This window comes from Leuciscus leuciscus (assembly GCF_965113295.1).
Source record: "Leuciscus leuciscus genome assembly, chromosome: 7".
Taxonomy (NCBI): Eukaryota; Metazoa; Chordata; class Actinopteri; order Cypriniformes; family Leuciscidae; genus Leuciscus; species Leuciscus leuciscus.
Genome location: NC_138731.1, coordinates 37,245,266 through 37,264,462, shown reverse-complemented (window position 1 = coordinate 37,264,462; position 19,197 = coordinate 37,245,266). Strand labels below are relative to the sequence as shown.

Genomic DNA, 19,197 nt, shown 5'->3' with positions numbered 1-19,197 from the left:
AAATTCTAGCCATTACAATTTTAACCAATTGGAAAACGGAACAAAACTCGAGTGTTTGAGCAACCGAACACATCTCCCAACCCATATTCCGTGTCAACACCGGTCGCTTTGGCCAGGTGGTATTTATAGCATAGGGGGCGGGACGCTTAAGATTCTAGAGAGCATTTGATTGGACAGAAGATGTGATGAGAAGTTGAAGTCCGCAGTGATGTCATAAAAATCCGTGATCCATTAGCAGAAATGATGGACTGTAAGTTTTGAATGCATATATCTCCTAAATGTGAAGTTTGTCATTGTTTTGGAACAAACCAGCTTATTCATAACCTTAAGGCTAACATATTCATACTAAAAGCTAAAACTTAAGTTTTGATTTCAGAGGGCCTTTAAAAAATGATCTTTCTGACCCCAAACTTTTGAACAGTAGACTTTTACTGCATCATTTCATTACAGCCAGCATTAACTGACAAGCTTTCTTTTTCTATACATTCTGCAAGAGCATAATGGAGGTGTGATTCATTATTTTCTGTCAAAAACAATAAAACCACACATAGATCCTCATTACACATTAAAACACCATACACACTTTGCTTTGAATTCAGGTCATCCAACCAGAATTTAAAGTTGAAACCATTTGTTTTATAATATTACCAGGGGCGGGTCTACGTGGTGGCCAGGGGGGGCACCGGCCCCCCCTGAAATTCGATTGGCCACCCCAGGTGCCCCCCCTATAAGATGTCTTGTGATTGGTTCATTTTACGACCAATCAGTTTTATAGACTCTACTAAAGTTTGCTTCAAAGAAGTGCAGCGCCAGATAAACAACGGTCTTCGCAGACTTGGACTTTTACTTTATCAATCAAGAGTGGGAAGTCAAGACACCAAACAAAGAGCTGCCAGTCACCACCGAAACATAAGTTTTAGTTCCAGCTGTTTTAGTTGAGGTCTGCCTTTTTCGACTGTTTTCCTCTCTTTCTGCTACTGTTTTTACAGCGCTGCCAACTCTCACGCATTCACCGTGAGACACGCAATTTTCATACTCTCTCACGCCACACATCCATTTTCTCACGCACAGAAAAATCGCGAAGCAAAGAGGACACGGAGACCGACAGACTAGACAGAGCAGGTTACTTATGATATACAAAAATCTCAGCTCTCAGATTCTGTCAATTTTATTACGAAATTCAAACAATAAATACCGTTTTGGCGCTTGTAAATGTTACGTGACAGATAGTAATAGCTAATAGTAAAAAAAACATGAATGAACACTGAAAGATACAGTACAACTTACCGAAATGTATATTCCTCATACATAATATCGATCAATCAGTGTTTTTCATCAGCGTGAAGAGGTCAATAACATAGCAGAACAATTGTCACATTTACCTCAGGAAAGCTATTTAATGAACATAATATAGGCTATAGCACATAGTTGGCAAGAAAAAAAAAATTGCTATAGAGAGTATTACATATTTATTATATTTTTACTTATATCATTAAATAAAGTTGTTATTATAATAATAAAAAAAACGCATTATATTTAATTTGAGTTATTTTTAACCTTAAATAATAGCCTACTACCAGCTGATAGGGCAGTATGTTTACAACATTAGGTGAGTTGTTTTTTTCTTGAGGAAAAATAACGCCTATCTTGTGTAGCCTACCTAATATTTATCCAAATGAGTCAATATTAAATCAAATCACAATAACTGAATTGAATTGAAATAATAAAAAAGCGTTGCTTACCAGAAATTGTACCATGTAAACATTGTAACATGTTGTCACTAAACCTAATAAAATTCAGTTTAGTTACTAAAATGTTAGTGACAATGTTAGTAAAATGTTTTTTTATAACCTGAAATTTAATCTGAAAGAAATGTTGAATGAAACACTATGATGTTTTGACCAAACCATTTGAATTATTACAGTGGGGGGAATTTTTTTATTTATTTTTTTACTATTATTTGAAAGAGATTGTGAATAAAACTACTGTATATTGTAATGGCCAAACTACTTATTAAAAGAAAATAATTGACATCGTTTCTGCTTCTGGGATTTTAAAATTGCTCATTATAAAAAATAAAAAAAAGTATTTTATAAACTTGTTAATTTTATGAAAACACAAAAAATAATAAACACTGGCTCTCAAATTTAACTTAATGGATATATACAGGGATGACAAAAAACTAAATTAATCAAAATGTGCTTTATTACTACATTTGTTTACAAGTAACTTTATTCAAGTTAAAACAAATAATAAAATCAATAGGATTTACTTAATATAGGCTACTGTAGAATTTAGCTCTTTTTTTTTTTTTGGTCACTGGCGGCCACCCCGTTTGGAGGCAGTGCCCCAGCATGGCCCCCCCACTGAAAATGCTCTAGACACGCCCCTGAATATTACATATTCACCAATCACCACTATCTGTGTAAGTGGACTACTTGTGAATTTATGCAGCTAAGAAACTGTTTATTCAAGCTTCATGGATCCTCAGTTAATCAAGGGGTCTCACAGCATGAGAAAGCACTCTGTTTGAATCCATTTCATTTTAAAGCTATGCTAATTAGCAGTGTTTAATTGGTAAAAGAGGAAGTCCCATTAGCTGAATCTGACTGGTGGGAATACAAATGGAATGGAAAAACAACAATCTTTAGTCTAAAATGTTCTTCGGAAAACGGAAAGTTCCGACTCTGAATTCTAACAGGATAACATTTCAAGTTAAGGCAGATAAGTGCACTCCTGTGACGGCACATTGCTGCGTTGTTTGGGAATCGTAAGCAGCCAAAAGTTGGGTTATGAACTTTATTTCTTGATGTCTTATACAATTGTGCTGTTGTTGCCACTTTAAATAAAAGCATTTGATGCAATGCATGTTTAAGCAGAGAAACAGAGAGGAAAGTCTCTTGTTGATGAATGCATCAGTTGGTATATAGAAGTGGCAAACTAAGGAAAAATGCAAACCTTTGGTAAAAGCAAGTAATTGCAAGTCTCCATCATTAAACATTAATATCCCTGCACTATTATTAAATTCAACACATACAGCTTCAGACCTTTGTAAATTTTTGAATAGCAGCAGCATTGGACTACAGGCAACCACAGGGAAGAAAATGGGTGTGTTCATCAGGCACTCAGACAACCTCTCCTATATTACCTCGACGGTCCCAATGCAATAAGTGTCTTGATGACTGCAGTCTGATCTGAACTGAAGAAACCGCCTGGGCCTACTCAGGAATTCCATGCTCCTATATAGAGATTTCTGAGCAACAGGTGAAGCCTTGTATAGCAGTGACATATGCTTCAAAGGATGCATGTTGGGCTGCAGTCTCCTTTAGGGCTGACCAAATGGCTGAAAAACTAAATTAGATTTTTTTTAACTTAAATATTACTAATTTGAATTATATTCTAATTAAAAAAGCATAATTTCAGTTAGGGGGAAAAAGCTTTTGGCTTGTCTCCTCAGGCCACAAAAGAGCACAATGAGCAAAATATTAATGCACTGCATTAAATTGTTTATTCAAAAGCAATGAAATAACATGACTGTAAAAAAAAAAGTGCATACCGTTTAAACATTTAAAAGCATCAAGTATGTACAGCATAGTTTAATACCCCCACAAAGCCTTAACTCAAGATTTTTTTTAAAAGTTGAACTACTTTTAACTTTACATGGCTTTCTAAACATGTGCAATGTTCAAATATGTCCATCTAGTGCATGTGAATAGTACATAGAAGTACATAGAAAACAATGGAAAAGCAGTGCAGAAACTGCGTCCTGTGTGAACGGCTTGGTCACGGTTTTGACGTAACCAAGATCTTCTCTACATTGAGCTTCTCTATTTCTGCAATGTTTTGAATGAACAACGCAGCAGTGCCGCATCTAGTGGCTTCAAATGTATAGGCTAAGAAAAACATTTAAATGCAATGACTTACATTATTGCATCTCATGCCTGACGGCTGCCGCACACCTAACAAATGTTTTGTTGTTTTTTTGTTTTATTTCAAATTTGACAAATATAAAAAAATGTACTCTAATCTAATAATCTGACTGCCCTAGTCTCCTTAATTCATCTGGCGTATCATTTCATCTCAAAGACTTGGTAGTGCATACATTTGTGAAGTTTGAGATAGTCGTGATGCTGAGTAAAATTTAAAGATGCTGACAAAGCCTCAAAGCTTCTCACTGGCTTAACAATATCCCATATTTTTCCTTTTTTCCATTTACAGAGACAGGTGTGATATCTCTATTTCTACTTATTTATTTCCTGCATACTATTTAAAAACAAAACAAATATAATATAAATATAATATAAAAAATATACAGGATCAATAAGAACATTTCCAGACTCGTTGAATCATCTATACCACTAGTCATGTTCAGCACATTGCATCAACATCCATCACTTTTGATTTAAAAGATTCTCAACCCAGAGAACAATAGCACAGTAAGGAACTGTATTAGTAATTTTGATTTGTTCCAGAAAGGGAGAGAGAAAAAAGAAAGATGACTCAATCCAAATCCAAACCAAACGTGTGGTCACCATTACAAATCCTCAATCTGTCTTACATCATAAAACCTTAGATAACATGCCAGTGTGAAAAGGTCTAGACTGAAATACCACATGTCTTAAAAATGAAGAGATGAAGATGAAGATTTCTTATTTCTCTGTTGGCACCCAAAGCCCTTGCTTGCTTTTTAAAACACTGGTGAGTCAGATGCTTTCATTCTGGAGCCATCTTATACGCCCTAACACCCTAGAAGAACTACTGCCTCAAAGCACTACCAAAAGATTAGGTAAGGCATTTGTGTCATGCTGAAAGTTTTCAAATTTAGTAACAAATCAATACACATAACAGCATGAGCATGTTGTGTTTTATCACATCATTAACAAAGCTCTGAGGTCATGCCAACTCTCTGCTACAAACCAGGATGGAATGAGATTACACAGAACATCATTATGGCTTTAATTAGATCAAGGACAAAAGCTCAGAGTTACAGTGGCATTATTTTGATGTTTCAGTGCAAGAGGTCAATGAAACTCCGCCCACTTACATAAATGCCACAACAAAGCAATTGTATGCACACTTCACTTCTGTAGATTGTGGCTTATTTTATAAAGCTTGTTGGAACAAGTATACACCCAATGACAAAATTGGATTTAGCAAACACAGTAATATAACAATATATAAGAATGTAATATCGTCATAGTAATATGTAATAGTATTAAAGTGATAGTTCAACAAAAAGTGATATTTTATAAATTAGCCTAATTTATTTGTTGTAAAACTATTGATTAAACAAGTAGGCCTACACAAAATCGACAGCACTGAACTTAATTAAAATATATTATAATACAGATAGCTCACCCAAAAGCAAACATCTGTAAATATTTAATCATCTTTATGTTATATGCTGTCAATGGAGCACAAAATTAGTTTTTTATTCAATACAAAAAAAAAAGTAAATAATGACAGATTTACATTTTTGGATGAACTATTTCTTTAAGAGTCTGTATACAACTTTAATTGGAGTTTACGGCAACAAAAAGCTTCAGCGGTGGCACTTTAAAGTGCAACACCAGTGGTTTGTTAAAACCACCCACTTGCTAAAGGCCAGTGAGAAGCTAAGCACAAAGTAAACAAGATGCTTTTAAGAAAATTAAAATCAGTGGATCATCATTAAGTGTTGATGTAAATGGCATTTAAAAGAAAGGAAAACTGTCACAAAGAGCAGAGGAAATGGGCTTTCTAGCAATGCAGAATGTCGCCAATAGCAGATTGGAAAAGCAATAACGTTTTAGTGCAGCCTGAGGGATGTTTCATCTCATCAGAATCACTACACATGAAAGCAGAATAAATGCATATTAACTCAGTTTATTCTAATGCACTGAATTAGTCTTATGCATTTGGTATTGATTAATTTCCACCTACGAGTAATGCAACAACACAACCTCTCAGCTGGACAAAGAAAAGCTGGTGATAGGCAGAAAATTAAAGGCACAGCTGTGTGCTTTGTTAGAGAATGTGACAAAATGTACCTTCGTGTTTGTGAGGACGTATGTTTTTGAGTGTGCATAGATGCCTTTTTATATAAAATCAACTATCGGGGACTATTATTACTCCCCCCATCATTCTCATTGCAAATGCTTAAACTGCCTTTCACCTACCACAAAAGAACAAAACAAAATTCAAACGTTCTAGTCATTTTCCATGAGTCATATGTGGTCATGCCAGATTAATAACTTTGTCACTCTGCAAGGGTCTATTAGCAAAACAAAGATACAAGAAATCCTCCAAAATCTGAGCAATTGATCATGTATTATAATTTCCATTTGGTCACAAATAAATTATGTTTGAAACCTTTCGCTACACACTCCAAATATTGTTTTTGTGGACAGTCTGACCTCTGAGGCCATGGAAAGTTGTGCATAGCCAAGCCAACAGAGTGCTATCCCCTTTCAGAACAATTATTGCTAAGTGTGTGGGTTGAAGCCAAAGCCCACATCTTACTGCTCAACCGTTCCCCCTAAATACAAACCCAAACGCTGAGATTTTTCTTTCATTTGCATTGAGAAATCCAGTATTTTAACAACAATTACAGCAGTCCATGTTATATACGTACATTTATTTCCATAAAAGAATTTCAACCGTAATTTGACCATAAGAAATGTATTTTTCAAATAAAAACTAACAGTAAAGACTTGCTAAAATGATAAAGCTGCAGATTTTGATGTTTCGTCCTATATTCAGATGTACTTGACTCGCTGTACATCATTTCTCATCATTATTATAGTTTTTCCACACAGCAGTTTAAAACACCCATATTAGAAACATCGCTGTGTAACGCACAGAGCAATTACAGGTGAAATGTTCCCTGAAGAGACAGAGACAGAAGGCACTTTACGAGAGAACTATTCGCTGAGAATGAATATAAGCACTCTTGGATTGAGTGTCGGCTGAAGCAGACCAGAAATATACATTGCAGTTGCATGTTTACAGATTTAAAGTCTAAGGGTGGGCAGCACAAATAAGGATTAAATCCTTAAAAAGGTTTGTTTATCTAGGATTTATTTGAATTAAATCAATGTTGCACCACTTAATTTTGAACATGGCTAAACAAATCAGTGATTAAAACTTGTCGGTAAACCTTCACCTGCAATTAATTTTGATTGTCTGCCATGATTTGCCAAAAATGGCAGTAATGTTACTCGTTCACTTCCTTTTTCAATGACTTTAAAAACAGCCTCTGCAATAAGTAAGGGATTTTCCATTCCACAAACGGTTCTTTATACTGGAAAAAAAAGTTCATTACATTTTAAAAATGGTTCTTTTAAGAATTGTTCACAAAAAGGATCTTTAAGGAACTGGTAAATTAAATTAAAACCACAATCAAAATGGTCTGAATGCAAACCAGCAACATAAATCTTAGTCCTTATCAGTGTACCCCACCTAAAACACTTGTAGCTACTGTATAAACATGATGGTGACCAGCTAATGTCAATCGGTCTCTTGTCTCAAAATCTGAATCAGTAATGATTCTCAAACAACACAGACTATTTCAAAGCAAGCTATTTTTACCATTCTTGTAATGACCAGGCAAAAACCATTTTTCTCCCTTTCATTCAGACTGACTCTAATTGAATAAGGTCTAGGCAAAACTCCTGGCTGAAGGCCTATATATAGCTGTGATGTCTTCCTGTGTAACTGGAGAATGGGTGGCCTATTAACATCACAAAAATCTGAAGCCTGGCACATTCCACTGTCAGAAATAGCCAGAGGGGTAGAGATGGTCCTTCTGGCCAAGACGACAGTAGAGACATTGAAAGACAGGGAAGTGGAATAGGGTAAGGTAAGAAAGGCAGAAATAAAAACAAGAGAGAAAAAGGAGAGATACATAGAATGGGAATGGTCAAAAATCAAAGAATTAGAGTAAAACAATACAGACTTCAGAAAAATCTAAAATAGATTAAATGGGAGGATAACAGTGAGTAGTTGGTGGGGACAAAAAGACATTGTAAAGGAAAAGCAAAAGAGAAAGACATATGGCATTTAGCTGAGTGACAAGACAGGTGTAAACTCCACAAGTTGTCCAGAGGATTGACACATGTATCATGACTACAGACGTCACAGACACATACTCTATATCAGTGTGTCTCAACTGGTTTTGCTTCAGGACCCAGATTTGATATCATGTTAATTCGACATTAAACATTTGTAGCATACAAAATGTTAACAAAAATGCACTAAAAATAAAAATGAAATGGACTTCCCGGGCAAAAAAACAAAACAAAAAGTTGTTGTTTGGATTTAAATAGGCAAATGCTTGTCTAGAGTCTATGATTGGATCATTATTGCAGGGATTGATATGTTTCTATATGTTATATGTTTGGCAACAGTTATTCTAACCCTAATTAATAGAGTGTGACACATCATGCCCATATTCCAGAATGACAATGTCAAGATTGATCAGGCTCAAATTGTGAAAGAATGGTTGGGAAGGAGTAGAATCATTTTCACACATGGCACCTCTGAGTCCAGACCTTAAATTTAAAGTCATTGGGATGTGCTGGAGGAGACTTTACAGTGTGCTGGACTCTAACATTGTCAATACAAGACCTTGACAAAAATGTTTGCACCTGTTGATGGAAAAACATCACAACATTTATTTCCATCAAGAGGTGCATCAATTTTTGGTCAAGATCTTGTATTGACAATGCAAGAGTCAAGCACTCTGTAAAGTCTACTCCAGCACATCCCAAAGACTTTCCATGAATTTAAGGTCTGGACTCAGAGGTGCCATTGTCACATTGTCATCCTGGAAAATTATGTGTTGTTTTATGGTTGTTGAATGAAATGAAAAGCTACACACTCCGTCTGTTGGGTTTAGAAGAACTGTTGCCAAACATATAAGAATCGCTACATTAATGATCCAATCATAGGCTACTAAGAATTTGCCCATTTAAATCCAAACAGTGACCTTTTTTGGCCGGGCAGTGTACTGTATATTACTAAGAACTGCTTAGCAAATCATACAAATTAGCATGACATAGCCATATTAGGAAACAGTTGAGATTTTATTATAAATCCATAAATGAAAATGATTAAAAGAAATGTATTTTGCTATGCACGATTGTATGATTATCTTTTTTAGCGACGGACCTATTGAGAACAACCACTGCCTTAATATTTCTAAATTTACACACCCAGATTCTCAGCCAAGCCAGTAATAAACTAGATTTTCTGGTAGCACCATATTCTGGACATTATCTAACACGCATAGCAAACAGATTATTCATTCAAGTTCTATTTGCCTTATACAGAATAGCTTTTCCACAGACCCCCTGGAGTACCTTCAGGGACCTCCAGGGGTCCAGAGACCCTTGGCTGAAAAGCCTGGAACTACACAAACCAAACTGGGTCCAGTTAGACATAACACACCCTTGAAAAAATATCCGATACCCAAAAGAAGATCATATAATGCTCAAGGTGCCAATCATTAACATGGAATGTAATAAATGTACATCAATTTAGCATTTTAAGAGCATGCTGCAAATACAGTAAGGGTAAAAGTTTGACCTGGCTAAATAAAACACCTAAACTCTATTTCTGTTGATGGAGTGCAAATGAGAAAATGTTAGTGGCATCGGTGAAACCATAACACTGTCAGAATTATGTGCTGTGACGTGGCCAGTAAACACCTAAAGGACAATCCCGGCCTCTCATCGGCTCACTGATCTAAAACCAACAAATGACTTCTGCTAAAAACAGCTAAATTATACTACATATTCCTTTATGAGGACAAAATAAAATAAAAATTAACAGATTATTTTAGAGTATGAATGAACACATCACCACTGTTTTTTCAGATGATACTGAAATTTCAAGATATATTTGTGAGGGGAGGGGAATATACAATTTTGCAACTTTACAAATAATGGGATTATTTTGTTGTGCCAAATACTAATGAGGGTGTTAAGACCAATGTTTTAATTTTGTCTGTGTATATACATCGAAAAGCATAGAGATAACATTTTAGCTATATCACCCAGCCCTATATGTTTTACATGTTCCCACACATTCCTTGTAAAGACATGGTCAATTAGACACATTTTAGACTGTGAAAGCAAACAACCTCTGCAACATTTCGGCCCCAAAGGTAACTGGAAAAAGAACACATGAAACCTCGTCTTTCCCATTTGAGTAAGAAGGCGAAGTGCTTACTTCAAAGCTTCAGAGGAGAAGACAGAGCACCCTAACATTGGGGGTGGAAATTTTGCAGCTCTACATTAAGACGGGTGAGCAGTTTGTCTCAGGCCATCAGCTGCCCCCATCATTCCACTCTCGGCCACCAAACAGATCCTTGAGGTTACTGCCACCATGGAACCCCAAACAAACAAAGTGACTGAAGAAGGAGGGGTAAATACTTCACTGTATTTTTCATAATTGGATTATCCACCATTTTGTGAGACACATCTGAGGGGTGTTACTCCTTTAGCAAATTATCACGCATCACATTTTGGTGAGTGAGAACGTTTGCCTTCCACCTTTTTTCTCTGAAGTCTAAACTCGATAATGAGCTACACAAGCTTGATAATAGGGCACAATGTCCTTATGTTGGGGTGTTCCATTAATTTCTACAAGGCTGTAGGTAGACTGAATAAGCCACTGACCTTTCAAAATGAAACATTAAATGTTAATATACTTAGCTACATTCGTAGTTACCTTCACCCAAATCCAAAACGGCTAGGACAGCACTGCTTCTGGCTTCTCCAAGATGGTTGGTGGCGATGCAGGTATAGAGGCCGGCATCACTGGGTTTGCAGTCTCTGATCCACAGGCCTCCATATTCCTGGTTGTCCATGTTGAGCAGGTCATCATTGTGGTACCAGTAGAGGGTAGGCTGTGGGTCTCCAGCCACTGCCACTTTCAGACGGATATCACAGCCGGTACCTACCGCAGCATTCCTCATCTTCCGGATGAACACTGGAGGAGTTGGGGTTGGGTAGACGGAAGCAGCGGTATCTGGTACGACCTGATCAGAACTAACTTTTGCCCGTTTCGATGGTATCCTGGGGCTGGGAGGCGCCATTCCTCTTGCTTCTTCATCAGCACCCTTCTTCAGGGTCATCTGGACCTCAGCCTTCCTCATGATGCAGATGAGAGCTTCTTTACAGACTGCTGCACGTTATTGGACTGATTAAAGCTTCAATTTACATTAAAATGTATCTCTAATCTCTAAATTGTCCATAAATAAAATAGCTTTTCATAATTTGGTGTTTTGATATGGTAAACATATTCCAAACATTCAAGCAGACATCATCAAATGCAAGACTCCAGTTCTAACTCCAGGTCTAAGTTATCGAAGCCAGATAATGCAATACTTACATATCCAATGACTTCATTAAAAGGTGGAAATCTCTACCTGCATTAACAGAAGACCTTCTGAAAGGTCTTCAGGAACGTAGAAATTTCCCACAGGTTTTCTGCATTATAAATGTTTTGGGAATATGTTTCTCACATCCTTGAGACATCCAATTAGAGAAACAGAAAACAAAAAGCTTAATCTTTGTCCAATTAGGCGAATGGAGCTTGTGCATGTACTCCTGGCTGGTTGGTATTTTTAGAGCGAGTCCCAGAGGATCATATTGCATTAGCAGCTACCCCTGTTGCCTTTTGGAATATTTGGCCTCAGCTTTTCACCCTCAGACTTAGGTCCCACAGTTCTTCGGCATCTAAGGAAAAAAATGACCACTGGATCCTTTAGACGATTACTCAATTGCAGGATTTCCAACTCTGTAGTGGTTTCCAACTCAGTGCCTGCAGTGCCCAGACTTTCGTCCCCTTGCCCTCCAAGTTAAGCTGTCTCACTCATGATAGCCCCCTCCCTCCACTCGAATGTTCCCCCGGGGAGGTGACAGACAAGTCCCACTAAGTCATCAAGGAACAGCTGTACCCTGATAGGTCAAGTTTTTTGGACAGCCCGGATGCTTTGGCCCAGCCCCTCATCTTCTTCTTTGGCACTAACAGCCAATCACAAGCTCCAGAAATTGTGACATAGTGGCCTAATGAGGGAGGGGTTCAGAATAAAGCTCTGATTCATGTGTCAAAGATAGCTGCTGGGTAAGAATCAACACCGTCACCAGCACCAGACTTGGCAGTGGGATTTTTTTTATTATTCCCTCAGAAAATGACATGATTCAACACTCAAGCCTTGTAAGAATTCACATTATTTCCTATTATTATTAGAACAAAACCTATTGATATTTGATTATCTCATCAGCAATGGTAATAGTTGGCAAAATTAATGAATTCCCTCATGAGTGTAATGAACGTAGTGATACTTTGCACAGTCCAAAGAACATGAGAACCATACAAAAGACCCTAAAACAACAGCTGCAATACAACATAGACTGCCATCTGCTGGACATGTTGTGTACAAGCAATAATAACGCTATTTCATGGTTCAAATCTAGATTGTGAAGACGACAACAACATTCAATATTCACTAACTGTAGTGGTCAACTAGTGGTCGAAGTCCAAAGCTAATAACAACATCTAGAGAGCTAGATAGCATAATGCTGACATTTTATTTAATATAAAACAGTGTTAGTTTAACACTAGTTAAACCAGTGCACACCAGTTGTGTGGACATCTCATTTGCTATTATAAAATAGATAGAATAATCTATATTTATCTTATTTGTATATATATATATAAAGTGAATTTTGGTTAAATATTTGAAAATATTGTGTTCAATAATTAAAAAAACATTCTGTTAATTCATTAATTGGCTGATATGTCAGTCTATCACTAATTATTTAAATGTGAACAGTCAACAAAAAGTTCCTAATTCAACAAAATGATATTGTGTCCAATTCTACAATATGATAAATAATTAGGGACATTTATACAGACTGTTGTATAAATAGTGACTATACTATATATCATTTGTAATTATATATTAAAAGTAAAAATATTACTTCCACAGCTTCATGAATGTTTTACCTCACAAGAGTGTTCACAATCCACCAACCCTCTTGGAGATTTAACAGATGACTAATGTAAATTAAAATTTTCCCTACTTTATAATGAGATCATAAACAAGGAAAATGATTTCATAGGGCTGAATTTCATGCTAAACATGTGCTCCCTTCTCCTTGGAACCCCCTTTGAAAGGAAAATCCTTTCTGCAGTTTGTCCTGCAAGACCCAGTTGTCATAGAAACAGCATCGCTCCCTAGACTGTTGAATTGAGAGCAAATGTGTGGATGGTGCACAGGTCTCTGAGTGAGTGAGTGGGAGGGAACAGGGGAGGCAGATACAACACTTTACTATTCTAACACAATAGGGGAGATAGCAGATGTTCCACTAGGACACTGTTTTAGGGGCTAGGATGATTGGAAAAGGCATGGATGAATGGCAGGCATGGAGAGACTGGCTACGAGAATGATTGACGTTAACAGAAAACAATGAATATAAGAGTTCCACTTACGTGTGGTCGAGTCTCACTTAAAGCTGGAAGCAGAGCGGTGATGCTGTGATGAGTGGAGAGTCTGGTGTGTGTGTAAAACATCGACCCCTGCTGGTTGAAAAGGTACCCTGATCATTTGGGTGTTTCCTCGGTGATGTCACTAAGGATAGAAGCTGCCCACTTGTGATGACATTTCAAATTTGATACCGTCACATATGGCAAGCCATTTTAACATTTAAAAGCTAGACTGGATATGTGTTGCAGATATCTGTAATTCAGTTTTGCCTAGTCAAAAAGAACATTTCAGATATCCGCAACTACATTCTTCCTATCCATAATTGTCATTTCAGATATCCACAAAGACATTCTTCCTAGGACAAATGACGTCACTTTTGCCATTCATTTGTATGGGGTTTATCATTACAGATATCTACAATTCAGTTGCAGATATCCACTATGTGAATTACGGATATCTGCAATTGAATTGTAGATATCTGTTATTCTAGTTTGAGATATCTTCAATTTGATTCTGACTAGTCATAACTCCAGTTAAAGATATCTTTAATTCACCTCAATTCAAGATATCTACATGTTCCTTTTCAGATATCTTAAATTAAGTTTTGACTAGGCGAAATTACGTTGTAGATTATGGCAAGCCGTTTTAACATTTAATCATTTAAACCGACTAGTCTCTATTTTCATGCTACTAGTACTTATTTTTTAGATACTAGTATCTATTCCTAGTATCTATTTAGTACTTATTCATTAGCTACTAGTGCTTATTCTTTAGGTACTAGTGCCTATTCTTTAGATACTAGTGCTTATTCGTTAGGTACTAGTACTTATTCAATAGATACTAGTACTTATTCATTAGATACTAGTACTTATTCATTAGATACTAGTACCTATTAAATAGATACTAGTACTTATTCATTAGATACTAGTACTTATTCATTAGATACTAGTTCTTATTTATTAGATACTAGTACTTATTCATTAGATACTAGTATTTATTATTAGATACTAGTACTTATTCATTAGATACTAGTACCTATTAAATAGATACTAGTACTTATTCATTAGATACTAGTACTTATTCCAATAGTGACTAGTAACTATTCTTTTGTTACTAGTAACAAATAACATTTTTTGCCATTGACTTCTATGGGGATCTGTCATTCAGATATCAACTATTCAGTTCTGACTAGTATGTATTCCAATTGTGACTAGTACATATATATTAGATACTAGTAGTTATTTATTAGGTACTAGTACTTATTTTTTAGATACTAGTACTTATTCATTAGATACTAGTACCTATTAATTAGATACTAGTACTTATAAATTAGCTACTAGTACTTATTCAATAGATACTAGTACCTATTAAATAGATACTAGTACTTATTCATTAGATACTAGTACTTATTCAATAGATACTAGTACTTATTCATTAGATACTAGTACTTATTCATTAGATACTAGTACCTATTAATTAGATACTAGTACTTATAAATTAGCTACTAGTACTTATTCAATAGATACTAGTACCTATTTATTAGATACTAGTGTTTATTCCGAATGTTACTAGTAAGATTTTTTATTTTACTAGTCACAACTGCTTTTTTACTCGTATTATGTTATGACTAGTCAGAACGGCCACTGGATAGTTCAATTAAAAATTTTACTAGTAAAATCCAAAATCTTACTAGTAACATTTGGAATAAATACTAGTATCTAATAAATAGTTACTAGTATCTATTCAATAAGTACTAGTAGCTAATTTATAAGTACTAGTATCTAATTAATAGGTACTAGTATCTAATGAATAAGTACTAGTATCTAATGAATAAGTACTAGTATCTAATGAATAAGTACTAGTATCTATTGAATAAGTACTAGTATCTAATGAATAAGTACTAGTATCTATTTAATAGGTACTAGTATCTATTTAAGAGGTACTAGTATCTAATGACTTAGTACTAGTATTTATTGAATACATACTAGTATCTAGTAATAGGTACTAGTATCTAAAAAATAAGTACTAGTACCTAATAAATAACTACTAGTATCTAATATATATGTACTAGTCACAATTGGAATACATACTAGTCAGAACTGAATAGTTGATATCTGAATGACAGATCCCCATAGAAGTCAATGGCAAAAAAAAATATTTGTTACTAGTAACAAAAGAATAGTTACTAGTCACTATTGGAATAAGTACTAGTATCTAATGAATAAGTACTAGTATCTATTTAATAGGTACTAGTATCTAATGAATAAGTACTAGTATCTAATAATAAGTAGTAACTAATGAATAAGTACTAGTATCTAATAAATAAGAACTAGTATCTAATGAATAAGTACTAGTATCTAATGAATAAGTACTAGTATCTATTTAATAGGAACTAGTATCTAATGAATAAGTACTAGTATCTAATGAATAAGTACTAGTATCTATTGAATAAGTACTAGTACCTAAAGAATAAGCACTAGTATCTAAAGAATAGGCACTAGTACCTAAAGAATAAGCACTAGTAGCTAAAGAATAGGCACTAGTACCTAAAGAATAAGCACTAGTAGCTAATGAATAAGTACTAGTACTTAATGGAATAGATACTAGTATCTAAAAAATAAGTACTAGTAGCATGAAAATAGAGACTAGTCGGTTTAAATGATTAAATGTTAAAACGGCTTGATATCTGAATGACAGATCCCCATAGAAGTCAATGGCAAAAAAAAAATGTGTTACTAGTAACAAAAGAATAGTTACTAGTCACTATTGGAATAAGTACTAGTATCTAATGAATAAGTACTAGTATCTATTTAATAGGTACTAGTATCTAATGAATAAGTACTAGTATCTAATAATAAGTACTAGTAACTAATGAATAAGTACTAGTATCTATTGAATAAGTACTAGTATCTAATGAATAAGTACTAGTATCTATTTAATAGGAACTAGTATCTAATGAATAAGTACTAGTATCTAATGAATAAGTACTAGTATCTATTGAATAAGTACTAGTACCTAAAGAATAAGCACTAGTATCTAAAGAATAGGCACTAGTACCTAAAGAATAAGCACTAGTAGCTAATGAATAAGTACTAGTACTTAATGGAATAGATACTAGTATCTAAAAAATAAGTAGGGGAGAGCCGGGACAGTTGAAACACTTTTCAGATAAATGTCGTTTTCTAAGATAAGGTTACAGATAGATTTTTTTTTTTTTTGTGATCAACAACTCACATATGTGTTCTCTTAGTATCATGTGTTATTCGGTACAAATATAGAATGATTTAAGTAAAATATGACTTTGAACGGGAGTTGAGCTTTGTTTCAATCGTCCCGCCTGTGCAGGACGGTTGAAACACAGGGGTGGGACGGATGAAACATGACAGTTTAAATGGCAACTATTCATCTAATGCTTTTTTTTGTGAACAACACCTGACAAGTAACTTATGTACATATTGTTACAAACATATTTTGTAATTTATTTTCATTTAAAGGTTCATATTAACCATTTTTGTTCTGTCGCACCAATAAACAATTAGGCGATAAGCCTATCCGCATTTTGTAATCTTTCTAACAGGCTATTTTGACGAAGACAGACAAATCCGTTTACAATTCATTTTCTAATATTTCTTCCTTGAGTCATATTGAGTGTTTGCTAGTTGAATAGCCTGTTATTATGAAGAAAACGAGGTCAACCAGACGACGATAAATGAAATTTATTGAAGATTGGACAATTGATGATTATTACAGAGATAACATGTGTTGCGTAATTGAAAATTAATTTGCATTAAAAGAAACACAAGTCTAGAAACAGTATATGAATCTATGAACAGTATAGGCTATGACCAGGTTCAACGGGCAGGACGCGCGGGCGGGACGGTTGAAACACTGTTTCAACCGTCCCGACAGCGCATCCTGTCATTTAAACCTCTTTTGGTCTTAAACTAAAAAACTCTGATATTGCCCACTTAAGGGTGTGTTGCAGTACTAATACACCTGCCGCATTATCATTACAATGGCACATGAAACAATAAATCCAACTTGTCAGTCAAAAAAAAGTACCGCACGAAAGAATTCACTCACCGCATTCAAAAACAGCTTTGCGGCTTTAACTCCAAAACGACACGACGTAAAGAAGAAATGTTTTCGCGGGTATGTTAGGCATTGCGTGCTGTACGTGCTGACGAAATTTGACGTACATGACGTGAGTGGTTTTCAAGAAAATCTCAGTGTTTCATCCGTCCCGCGTTTCAATCGTCCCGCCTCTCCCCTACTAGTAGCATGAAAATAGAGACTAGTCGTTTTAAATGATTAAATGTTAAAACGGCTTGCCATATTGTAGATATTAAACTGAATTACAGATATCTCTATCTGTCGTTTCGACTAGTCACAATTACGTTACAGATATCTTGAATGACAATTCCAACTATCCAAAATGTAATTACGACTAGTCAGAAAGACATTGTTGATATCTACAATGTTAATTCCGGATAGTCAAAATTAGCTTTTAAATGTTAAAACGGCTTGCCATAGTCACATGCCTACACACACACACACACACACACACAGGGTTTCAAGGTTTGAAAAATACAACAACAAACAGTAATATTGTAAAGTCTTATAACAATTGAATTTATAATTATATGGGATTATGTAACTGTTCACAAAATTCAGGGTTCAATCGCTGTCTGTTGTTGCATTGAGACTCTGGTAGGGCTTTATTTTGAAATTTTCGTCAGCAAAATAGAGGGAAAACAAACAAAATTCACAATATTGTTTATAAAAAGTTACTGACCATGTTAATTTATTGTTAATTTGACTGTTTCGTTTCGTTCGCCTTACATACTGGATCATCGTGAGGTAAACATTACCTACGCCAATAGGAGGCGCTTAATAACCGTGACGTGCGCCAATAGCAGCTGCAAAGCAGAAGCAATGTGGGAAATGCCGACTGTTTTAAGGAATAAACGCAGAATTTTTTTGTTCTTATCGTGTTTAACACAATCTACACTCGATCGCGCGAGGATCTCCATCGTGAAAAAAATCGCAGCTTGAATTTTTTTTTAGTTACCATCGAAGTGAAAGACAGGTCCACTCTGTGGTATAAATTGCTGCCGAGCGCACTGAACTATTGTCGTTGACTGTGGACAGGCAGGAACTCAGCCATTGATCGCTATAATGGATCGGCAACTCTGGCTGGGCATAACTCCCATCGCAACGCCGACGATCTTTTTGGCTTTTTTTTTTGAATACTACATTTAAATAGTCCAAGTAATGGATACTGTACAACAGTGGTCATATGTTTATTTTGTGTGACATGACACCTACTGGTGTTGCCTATGAACAGTCCTAATTCAGGTTAAGAATAACACTGTGACAGAGGCAAAAAAAAAAAATAGAATAATAATAATAATAACAACAACAATAATGATTATGACCACGCATGCAAAACAGAGAGAGAGAGAAAAGACTATATTCTATAAGAATAATTACACAATACCCACTGTTACCAGTGTTATGTTCCCAATTCATTTTCTAGGGGCAAAAGGAAAAGTCACTTTAAAGCAAAAAAATGAACAGCGACAAAGAAAAGTGAACCTATAATATATGTGCACACAATACACAAAGTAAGATTTCCAATACATTTATTTACAATAAGTGATAAATACAGTGCAAAAAGAATCCTAAACAAACAGCTCCAAAAGAAAAAGAAATGAAGC

General features: G+C 35.3%; 1 protein-coding gene across 3 annotated transcripts in view; it reads right to left on the bottom strand.

Annotated features, from left to right (window-relative positions):
• spegb (striated muscle enriched protein kinase b) overlaps nucleotides 1–13,543 on the bottom strand; it is an 85,881-nt gene extending 72,338 nt beyond the window's left edge. For 2 of the 3 annotated variants that reach the window (XM_082175728.1, XM_082175729.1), the window contains exon 1: nucleotides 10,714–11,912. In XM_082175728.1, coding sequence (XP_082031854.1) covers nucleotides 10,714–11,140 — 427 coding nt within the window. In that variant the 5' untranslated portion in view covers nucleotides 11,141–11,912. Of the gene's footprint in view, nucleotides 1–10,713; nucleotides 11,913–13,482 lie in introns of those variants that run through there. The other variant, XM_082175733.1, reaches the window with a different exon arrangement.
• Nucleotides 13,544–19,197: the final 5,654 nt, after the last annotated feature.